The following is an 11,661-nucleotide window of genomic DNA, read 5'->3' as shown; positions in this document are numbered from 1 at the left end:
GAAAGAAAGCCTGTATTGTTAGGAATGAATAAGGAAGTATATCTACTTCGGCTCAGTAATCAAAACATTTTCAAAGTGAATTAAGTGATTCTGCAGTTCTTAAAACAGTGCTGTTTCAGCTGAAAAAAAAAACTTAGAGTTGATCATAACCATACAGAAAAGATTTCCATAGTTATAAAACAAGAGGTTTTAAATATGCATGTTGCCAAACTCAAAATAGCTGTATACAAATATTTCAACAGGAAAAAAATAAAATAAAACAAACAAACAACAACAACAACAAAAAACCCCAAACATTACTTTTTTAGTCATTGCAAAAAATTAGCAGGCTCTAAATCCTGGTGAGAGTTCTGTAAAACCAGGACGATCTCAGTGCTTGAGCCTGTTGCATGAACTAAATGGCACAGTCCGTATTAGCACAGAATGGACAAAATCAGGACAAGCAAATGAAAGACAGTATGAATATTTAAACAGGAAAGAATTTCAATACAATGGTCTTTCATCTTTAAGGAGAATATTTTTTTTTTAATCCACTAAACAAAATTAAATAGGGAAGAGGAAGAAATATATTTCAAACCTTTTCTATATATTCACTTAAGGTTAAAAAAAACCAAAAAAAACCCAAATAGGGAAGGGTGGGGGAAGGTCACTTAACTATACAGAAATAAATATAGATCAAATAAGCATCCAAATGGGAAAAATCTAGTTACTTTAAAAAAACCCACGTCATTTGACATTTTTGTGCCATGTCATTAAGCTGCATGCTATCTTCTGTATTACCGTTACCAGTGCTTTTTAATGCATCTGGACTCCCAGAAGACTAAAAGACACTGCTATGCTCTCCACGCTCCTTGGCCCCCCCCCTCCCTGTACTATCACAGTGCCTCCACAGGCATTTCTGCAGACCACCCAAGTATCATTGCTGTATGGAAAATACTATAACCAAAACAGCGAAATGCTTGCATAAAAAATCCAAACTTCTGAGCTGAACGTTAACTCATTGTAAACTTCTAAGCAAAATCTGTTAAGCAGATTGGAAAATAAAAAAAAACCACCTTAGTTGTAGTGTGGGGTTTTTTAAATAATAAATTTTAATCAAGGGCATAGCTTTACTTGCAGATATTTTGCTTCCTGAACTGTATTTTATTTAAAAAAAAAAAAATCCTAATTGAAATAATATTAAGACTCGGGTTTAAACCTACAAAAAGATTTAAGAATGAAACTCTCCTGAATGGTACTGTACTTCAGTACTGCATTTTACGCTGCACTGCAAAACAGTATCTAAAAATAACAACCTGTCCTTAAATAAAAAGTCCTGATCACAGTGGGAGAGGCTACAATCCTCAGTTTCCAAGCTACCAATATTTAAAGTCAAATCCTTAATGTAGGTTTCTGTAAATATAATATTGGCAATCAGGAGGTTTTAGTTTTGTTACGAGTATTCTAAAATATTCTCGAGCCTTTTACTGACTCAATGAATCACCCAGATACAGCCCTTTTCAGCAAATTTAACTACGATTTCAAGGAATATCAGTTTTAAATAAGAATCAAGTGGAGAAAACTACCCAGCTGTCAGTAGTACCCTGTGAATTAACTGAAGGCAAAATAAATTTGCCTCAGCTTAAGACAGAAAGCGCTTTGCTGATTCTCTGATGAATTCTTCGTGTGTACAGTTATTAGAAAGACCGCACAATCTTTCCACTTACAACTTTTGCTCCCAGCATAACTTCCCTGATTGCTGTTAACACAAAACCTATGAATTAAAATGCCCATTTTTGTTCTTCCAATCCTTTTATACTCTAGGCTGCCAATGAATTTCACTGTACGGTTCTCTGCCATTTCAAGAAGGATCCATAACGCAGAAACTGAGAGCCCATTTTCTAAAGATGTCTGATTTCTTTAACAACTAAATGCAGACATTAAATGTGATGAAATCTAGGAAACAAGCAGTGGTTCATGTTGATTTTAAAAGTACTTCTAGCGGGTAGGAAGACAGGCAAACTTAAAGCATACACTTTAAATTTTACTTAGAGCTACAGAAATTTAAGTGAGTTATTATAAAGTTAAAGAATATTTAAAGCCTTGGAAATAATTTTTCATGCCTGAATTAGCTAGTCATGTTTTTGTGCTCGAGTCGTTTTCCTAAGACATCTTATTCCATCTTGATAAGCACAAGGAAAATTTTATTCATATAACTGATAAACTTAATCTGTACACTTCAACTTGTATGTTAGCCAAAAAGGCATCTCTTTCTTTGCAGGAAAATAATAATTAGAGCTACAGCAGCTGAATAATTAATTTGTTAGTATTAGGCTTCATAATTTATTATTATTATTAGTCTGATTTAAAACCTCAACACCATCCCCAGCTTCAGCCTTTTAGTAAATTCATCCCTTTTATAATCAGTTTTCAGGCTGGAACGTAAGCGTTTTGCTGCTATTCTGTATGGGATATGCTTGAGAAGGGTTTGAAAGACCAAGTTTGTTGCTTACCTATGGAGGCACTAGCGAGCAACAGTGGTGTAAGAACACCATTATAAAACAGAACCATTTAATCTGTAGAGCAAAGTAATACAACTATTTTTCCCCCTTCTAAACTTCCAGTGTGTTTTATACCTTTTGAAACAACACCCTCGTGATGCTGCAAATGTCGCTGCTAAACTGGATTACAGTCACTGTTTGTATTTCACATACAGGAAAGTTTAGCAAAGCAGCACATCTTGTGATGCGAAACGATGCTATTTGCATGCTTTTGATCTATAGCATCGTCTGTGTTTAACTGAAAGGCTTACTGAAGCTCTGCAAAGTTATTCTGACTTCTTGCAAAGTCGAGATTTTGAGAGAAAGGTAAATTTAGATAATGAGTAAACCAAAATATCATTGTAAGTGTATAGCTTTAACATATTAGCAAAATAGATATAAAACGCAACCAGTTTTCTTTCCAGCACGTTCCCTTTAACTGGGTTAATGTGAAAATGGTTGCCTCCATTTATACAGAAAGATTTTTATTTTTAACATGCAAGATTATTGTAGTTATCTGCTGCTAGAAAATATGTACTGTATAAACATCTCCTTTATCTTGAACTTCAGTATTTCTGTGCCTCCAAGAAGAGTAAAACCATCTGGTTAAGTTACTATGGCTGAGTAGAACACGCAGGCAAAATCCTGTATGAATTGCATATAAAATAAACCGTGGCTTCAGTCCTCCTTGTTTTTCCCCATGTTAGTGCGACCAGCCTGTTGCAATCGCACCTCTGAGACATGTCAGCACAATGCCAACTGATGTACCGAAACGCTTCTTTTCCGAATAAAATCACGTTACGTTCTCGTTCTACAGCTCCCAATGTTTTAAAGTTTAATTCTGTGATGTGTGTTCTCCCCCCTCCCCCAAGAAAGCCCCCCAAACCGGAATGGTACAAAGCGTTGCACAGCAGCGGCGATGGCTCCAAGGGACTGGCTGGACGGAGTTGTCATGTGTCTGCCTGTCTACACTTGCTGTGCAGAACATCCTCTCACCTGTACAGCAGGCACAGACAGGCAGTCGCATGACAACCCAGCCTGAGGGACAGCCGCCCGTGGGAAACCGCTCTGACACACCAGAGCATCTTCACCAACAGCTCCAGCCAAGAGTCACTCTGGATCTCAGACGGCCGGTCAGTAACCAAGCCGCGTGCTGCAACCCACCTAGAGGCAAACCGATAAAAGACAATAAAACCCGCTGCTGAAATTTTTACTGTGCTTCCTATAGTACTCTTTTCCTAGTTGTTCTCATTAACTCACTAACAACGAGTTTTATTTACACGCAGCTTTGCGGCACCGTTGTATGTTTTGTCCTCCCATCTACTTCTCAGGCATAACTCGAGCATCTTGCAGCACTACATTACTGTCGGTATAAAAATCACTAACGTTCCTGCTAGCCACGGAAACAGACTGTGTGGCAAGTTAATCCTGTGAACACGCACAGTGTCAGACCTTAGAGGAACTTCGCCCCTTTTCCACGCTCTCACCTCCTCACTTATTTTAGCATCTCCCTCCCAAATCACACCGAATTTTACAACGGGGAATGAAGTGTGAAATTATAATACAGACTGCATCTGTCACTGGATGTTGACAATATTATCCTTTCCTATTGAAACAGAATGAAAATATTTTATCTGGAAATAAGACTAAAGGGGATTTTTTCCCCTTAAATGTAAATTTCACATTTTCAGAAGTTCTTATCCCAGAGCCCAGCTTGGCATCCTCTGCGCACCAATAATGCCAGCAAAATCTCCGGGTGCTTTGGAAAGAATAACACATTCTCTGACCATGCCCTGTAAAAACACTACACCGCTTTACAAATAGCATCCTTTTGTTTACAGTAAGGAGCTTTTTGATTCGCGAGCTAGGATGGCATTCCCCGTTCCCAAAGTCCATTTTATCCCAGAAGTGGCTAATTCACAAACTTCAGATTCGCAGGTTGGCTCCCAAATGAACCTCAGCACAAAAGCTTACAGCCTTTTGTGCTATTTAACAGAACAGTAAGAATTGGGAGCTAAAATGCTCAGATTTAATCTTGTGTGTGTAGGTATGCCTTATAACACTTTAGCTAGTATTACATGGAATACTCCACCAACAAAATCTGTATTTGTGAGGTCAATGGATGTGCTAATCTGGCACTTACAACTGCCTCAAAGGGGTAAACCATTTTTTCCGTGCTTCGTTTCAAGCAAGTGGAAAAGCACAAAGTCACGGTGCTGGTCACGCAGCGAAGTTATGAACACAAGCAACTGTACGCAGGATCAGAAACTAATCCAGATTAGTATTCACATAACTGATACCATAACTGCTCTAACCACACTGTTCAAATGTCAACTTGGTGTTTCCATATTTACAAGCCTAAAAAGCATTCTTCGGCATTATTCCCACCTCACCAGGAATATAATCCCGTGGTATGTCTGAGCAGCTACAAAACCAAGTCAGTAGTTTCTTTTGTAATAACTTATCGGACAGCAAATTTTGAACTCCTTTGCCAAAGTAACTTGCTGCAAAACGCATTCCACTGTGGATTCTGCACTTAGAAAAGCTGCAGCTTCCAAATAAAGGAAATTATTTACAACCTTGTAATGGCACTAGCAAGCAACCACTTGCATTCAGGGAGTGATGTTCATCCCGGAGTAAATTCCAGTCTATAGAAAACAGGCTCAGCTTACACTAGAGGGGGTACACAGGCGCAGAGGCCCCAGCAAGCACTGTGGCTTGTAAAATACATTGTCAGAGCTCGCTGGCACACAAACGGCTGCCACATTCCTTACTCAGGGGTAGAGGCGCAGGGGGAACCAACTCATCACTGCGGCAAGAGAACAAAGGTGAGACCTGACTTATGCATCTTGCCCGGCCGCGATGGAGAGGCTCTCGCTACCGTGCAAGGACTGCAGAAGTGACCGGCCCGAGCGGGAGGCACGGGGGGATCTGAACTCCCTCCGACCTCACAGCGTGCACAGCCACACTCGGCCCCGGCACAGTCCGGACACATAAACACGGGTATCACTTCACACATCACTGAAGACTACGTATCTTACCAGGGTGGAAATAGAACAGCACGCGGCCGTTTCAATAATCATTGAGAACAGGATGTGACAGCTACCAAGCCAAGCTGAAAGCAAGGAGAACGTTTTAGGGAGACAAAATGTAATAATAAAAATTGGAATTCAGCCAGGAGATTAAGTATTTGCTGCTTTATTTTCAGAAGCCAGTAGTTCTGTTTCTGAAACAAGCCGCTCGTCTTTTGACTAACCTAATGGTCAAGCTGTGGCTTCGACCCTCTTCGGAAAGCTGAACCAGACCTTACTAATTTTTAAGTCCTACTGAGAAAGGCCCAGTAAATAATTTTTTTTTTAAATTTTTAAAAATCCAACGTATCTTTCCCAGGACTGAATAATCAAACGATACAGCAAATCTGTACTTAAGGAGGAATTTCATCCGCCAGCAAGGCACGGAATAGTACTACGCTAGTGTCTTCTCTTAACACTCTAAGAAATTCCTGAGTGATCTCCCATATTGGCCTGAATAAACTACTGGTATTTTCATGGCTCTCGAAACACAACTGCCTGACACTTTTTTATATTTCACATCAAACAAAGATCAGACACAAAATCAACACTAAAATTACCTAAATTATTGCCACAGCACACCTTGGATGCACCTCCAATTGCTTGAGACAGACATAGCAAGGGGTGTTAATCTCACATCATTTATCTCATTTTAGTTACAGTTACCTGTACTAATCTAAGACAAGTTCTAGTAGCTTCAAGGTAGGTCACGACAAAAACAGCTTCAAATTCGCAACTTCATAAAGGCACTTTTGCATGTCTTTTTCATTCATTTTTATGCCATTACAACAAAATATTTCAACTTATATTTCCACAATCTCAGAATAAAACTTCCCCTCTTGACACACAGCACTTGGCTCCTCCCCACCGTCCAATTTTCCCATTTGAATCCCTTTAAAACGTAACAAAAGGGCAAGTGGCAAAATCTTCACAATTAACCTACTTTGTCCCACAATCTTAAGGTCTATCCCAAAATGGGTCGTGACTCAGGAAAAACCCACTGCTGACCCGCGGAGTTGCCACCATCAGCACTATTACTGAAGTAACTACCTACAAGTACCACATCCTGGATTCGTAGGACTCGGCAGAGCTCCGACAGGTACATGCACTGCAGAACCTCTCCCCAGTGGTTCTAGAAAACCCACTGCAGTCAAACACTAAGTTAGTTTAAATGGCATATGAATTGTCTGCACGGTCCCCATCAACCAACTCCTCCTTTTGTTGGGGTAAGCCAGTGTTTTGATTATTACTTAGAATACGATGGAAAGATTGAGTGATGGTTTAGAGCTCATTTAATACTCTCCTTACCTGTGACTCTTCCATCCAATGAACTGGTTCACCCTAAAAATCACTATATTTTTCCTGAAAAAATTTAACTTCAAAACAAACAAACAAACCCCACAAACATACAATATTAGGAATTTTTTTTTTTTTTTAAGTGTAGCCCAATTTGTCTTCAAAACCAACACAAACCTTAAAAAACACAATGGCTTTACTCTAGAGCTGATAGTGCACATAATAATCCCATCTTAACCTTCAAAAATTAACAAGACAACTGCTGGAGTTTTGGATAGAGTGCATAATTACCAACACTTCTTTTTTTTTTTTTTTAAATATTGAAACAGACCAGATGAGCCACCTAACAACATATTCAAGAGAGTGATCATCCTGGACGTCCTCCTGTTTAGCACAAAAATGCTTTTTCCAGTTCTTGCATTACTCACTTCAGATTTTCTGATCAGCAGTGACATTCCTTACCGAGGTGTATTTTTTGTCAAATTTGAAAATCTGTATCAAGCAGCTACAGGACTCTGACCACAGGCTTTTCATCTTCTCAGAATATGATGCCAGAGAACAATTACTACCATTAAATCAGTTGGTGTAGTTACTTTTAGAAGTAACTTTACCTAGACAATTTATGTTCACTAATAACCAGAACATTCCGGAACAGCCTTTTTCTTTTTTTTTTTTTTCCCCCAGACCAATGTGTGGAAACTACAGGAAGAGAGGAAAAAAGTAAACCAAAACCCAAACAAAAGCACCCCACACAACCCCTGTATCGATGTTATCAACATTTCCACAGAAGTCTTAAGAGGATCAGCATTCTCCGTTAATCAAAACCAGAAAAATTAAAGAACACACTTTAAAACATTCTTCCAGTTCAAGTCTGTACAAGCTGATTTAATATTTTAAGCTGATACCAGAAGATTGAACAAATACTGGCTTTTTTCCCCAGTAGAAAAACGTTCTTCATTCCTTACCTCATCATCCTTATACCAGGACAAGCTTTCTGCAGTAAGAACGAACCAGTATTCCTTGGATCCTCCTTTCATGATGCCAATATTGTTGATGGTCAGCCAGCCTTTCCGGATAACCTGTGCAGAGGTGCAGTCAGGCACAAGTTTAGTTCATTACTCACTTGACATAATTTTGCTGCTGCATTCATTATTTTAAATAAATAATTGCTAAATAAAACAGGAACAGGTATATTCTTTTCAGTCTCTGGCAAATTCAAGAGTTTTCGCAGCTTTTGATCATTCAAGAAAAAAACCAAAAACATAACAACGTGAATGTAGTGTTTTCAGTCCAAAGGTTGGAGAAAGGAGAAGCCTAAGTATCCGCGTGTTGTACTTACAGCAGGTATGAGAGCATTAAGAATCGTGTAAACTTGAAGATATGTGCTTGTTGTACAGTAACAGATTGCAAAAGTCCATACAACTTTATATATGACTATTCTGTTCTAGTCTAATCGTTAAGGTCATTTGTAAAGTTGGATACTAGGAAAAGCACTTGGGTTCTGGCAAAGCGAGTAGCTTCTGGCATGCACTGGGAATTTCCAGAAGGGGTTGAGTTGAGTGACGATGTGGAGAGGTCTTCTACAGTTAATTTGAAATTAAGACAGGAAGTGGTAAGGAGAGGTATATGAGAGCTACTTTCCTCTCATAAGGTAGAAGAGGAAAAGAGGGGGGAAAAAACTAAGGCAGCAATAAAAATCAGTGGTGAAAATGGGTAAAGAGGAACTTTATGAAATAGATACAAGCCAAAGAAGAAATGAGAGATGTAAACAGCATACCTATGAATACTAAGGCCAGGAGGCCACATCACGCAAAAACAAAGACGGACAAAAGAAAATTTAAGAGGAATGAGACAACTCCAGAGGTGAAGAAGAGTGAATGGTGATAACTAGTTTATGGATCATATAGAAACATTCGGGTTTATAGGAACATTAATTGTTTTCCAATACGTACATGAGAAAGCAAGTGCTCCTTCCCATCATACTCGGAACAAGGCAACAGAACTCTCCCAAGCACACAGACTCAGGGAACCTCAGTCGTTCTGTTTCTCCCCACAACACCCCCTTTCATTTGCCTATTGAGCACTGAGATGGAAGGAAGAAGTGTTCAGAGAAGCCCTTCAGAACTCCCTCAACAAGTCCCACAAGCACAGACCTGCTTTTAGAGAAACACACCAGACAGTGACATTCCTCTCACAAGACTAGCACCTCCAATATCAACAGGTAACCAGGGGAAAACATTGCTCGATATCTATTCCTTGTCACCTACAGAAGTTTCAGAATCCGAATTCACTCCCATTCAGGACGCACATTCATGTAAGCTCCCTGAAAAATCCAGCTTCGGTGCTGCACGGAACATGGGACTAAATTGTATTTGATAATTAAACCAAAGAAAGAGATCAGAATTTGCACCTGAAAAGCTGGTAAAAGCACCAGTAATGCACATAATCCAAGAGTATCCATTTCATTTCCAATGTGATGACCATGTTTGCCCACTCACTACCAACCAGGCCGGCAGTGTAAGAAAACCACTGAAGATGCAAAGTGTGTGGGTTTTCAGCCTGTGAGAAAACCTTAAGAAAGCACTGATTCGGTTCTGAAGACTCGGTAAGCTGTGAGAGAACTGGACATTCTCTCAATGAACAACTCCATTACCCATACAGGGGTAATGGGTATAAATTGAAATCAGGGAGGTTTAGACTAGATATCAGGAAGAAATTCTTCACAGAGAGGGTGGTGAGGCACTGGAACAGGTTGCCCAGAGATGTTGTGGATGCCCCCTCCCTGGATGTCTTCAAGGCCAGGCTGGATGAGGCTTGGAGCAACCTGGTCTAGTGGAAGGTGTCCCTGCCCATGGCAGGGGGGTTGGAACTGGATGATCTTTAAGGTCCCTTCAATCCTTAACCATTCTATGATTCCATGATTCTATGACATGACTCCCATAGAGAGACGCCAAGGTATAACACGAGCAGACTGGATGAAACAGCCTGTACCACACAGGCCTCTGCAGATGTCTGTAGTAATATTCTAAATATTCACGTTCGTTGGGAGCGAGGAGTGGAGAGGAGGGCATTAACGAGTACAAATAGACACAGAATGCCCGTCTGAATGCAAGTTAAGGGAAACATGCTGATAGGAACTTGATTACCCAACTTTATCACTTGATTTTATGATGTTCATTGAAGCAAAATATAGAGGAAACAAGCAGCATGCATATATTGCCAGTCTACTGGCCTCCAGGCAGCTGCCACAAAAGTAGTTGTGGAACTGAGCTAACTTCATTGCGCTAAAATGCACAAGTGGAAATGAAATAAATTTTAGGAAAAACCCAGGAAATTAAGGTTCCCAAGCCGCTTGAGCCTAGCTCCACAACAAGGTGAGCTGTATTTGTAAAGCAGACTAAATACATCCCAGCACGCGCACAAAGGTGGTTATTCCCGTGGTGTAAAAACTGAAACGGGGCTGTGAGCGAGGATGCTTGAACCATGCTGCCCGCAACTGAAAACGCCGTGTGGCTCCCCATAAGGCACAGTCCCACATACAGGAAGCACAGGCAGCTGGGCCAGCACACTACTGAAAACTGGTTTGGACACACATCGTAGAGAGGGTAAAAGATTTGAAGACAGATGTCACAGCGGGGATAAAGAGGCGGTTTCTAGAAGCAAACCAGTAAAAAACACACGAGTGGCGTGTTCAAGAACCTTACAGGTGATGAGCACTCGGAAGGGAAGTAGCACTATGCTTATTCCAGTCAATGCTTTCCCTCATCATTTCCACAGGCTTTGTAGCCTGTAAATAAGTCAAATTTTCTCAGTTTGACAAGAGCAACTTTGTGGTAGTGGGCTCAGAGCAGACTAAGATTTTAAAATCTAAACTATACAAGCCATTTAAGAAATAACAAAGCTTTTAATCCTTCCAATGTAGGAACTACGCTAGTTGTGTCGCCCCAAAAGACCATCTTGCTCCAGTCCAACGCATCTCCCCGCAGATGCATAACCATCACTGGGTGTGGACAGAAACAAGCTGACTTGCTAATACAAACATTGGTCACCGTCTTGTAAAGGAAGGAATTTGCCAGTTTTTTTCCTCAAAAGTCCTGTGTGCTGAGGATTAGATCCAGCTGTCATTCCCACACAACAGTGCATGAAGAGCAGGGCACCAAGCTACAGCAGTATCTTGGGTATGTGTTTTTCATGTGCAAGTTTCTAGACCTGTTTTATCTATACCCCTCTGGGAAAACAGGGTAATGTGTTCTCTAAAGTATCCTGGACACTACAAAAGATGACAATTATCCAAAACAGTTGGAAGCAGTTCCAGGGGACATGAAGGGAGACAAGATGAGCTTAATCTGCTGAACCTCATGTTCTCCTCATTGAATTGTTCCTGTTTCCCAGGCACATTTTGTTAACTTCAAGAAGCTAAACATCCAAAATACTCAGTACCAGCCTTGGGGCAAGGGGGTGATGTCAGATCAAGGTGTAAGTGCAAAACAAACCAAGATTAAGCAACATAGTTTTACTTTCCAGAGAAGCTGAATTACACCTTAGACTGCAGCCAATTTCCCAAAAACTAACTCAAGCTGCATTTGAGAAATAAGTGTCCTTCCATGGGCAATAGGCAGCAAAGATTTTCAAAGAGACATCTGAAGTGAAAAACACTCTGATGGGGGCTGGTTGGGGTTTTTTTCAAAGTGTGGCGTTAGCTATGTTGTGTAGTACTTCAGCTTGAACAACTGAAGTAGGGTTTTCACTAGTGTATTTTCTGATTGGTCTGGATT

The 11,661-nt window shown here is 40.3% G+C and overlaps 1 protein-coding gene across 1 annotated transcript in view; it reads right to left on the bottom strand.

The window, feature by feature from the left end:
• Nucleotides 1-11,661, bottom strand: part of LOC104506522 (dynamin-3) — a gene marked incomplete at both ends in the record, with an annotated part of 36,221 nt that overhangs the window by 579 nt on the left and 23,981 nt on the right. Inside the window, one exon of the mRNA XM_010147497.1 lies at nucleotides 7,836-7,965. Coding sequence (XP_010145799.1) covers nucleotides 7,836-7,965 — 130 coding nt within the window. The remainder of the gene's footprint in view (nucleotides 1-7,835; nucleotides 7,966-11,661) is intronic.

The sequence above is a fragment of the Eurypyga helias genome, unplaced genomic scaffold (genome assembly GCF_000690775.1).
Source record: "Eurypyga helias isolate BGI_N326 unplaced genomic scaffold, ASM69077v1 scaffold1952, whole genome shotgun sequence".
NCBI lineage: Eukaryota > Metazoa > Chordata > Aves > Eurypygiformes > Eurypygidae > Eurypyga > Eurypyga helias.
Note: the sequence above shows the minus strand (reverse complement) of the source record. Positions and strands in the feature narration are given on the sequence as shown.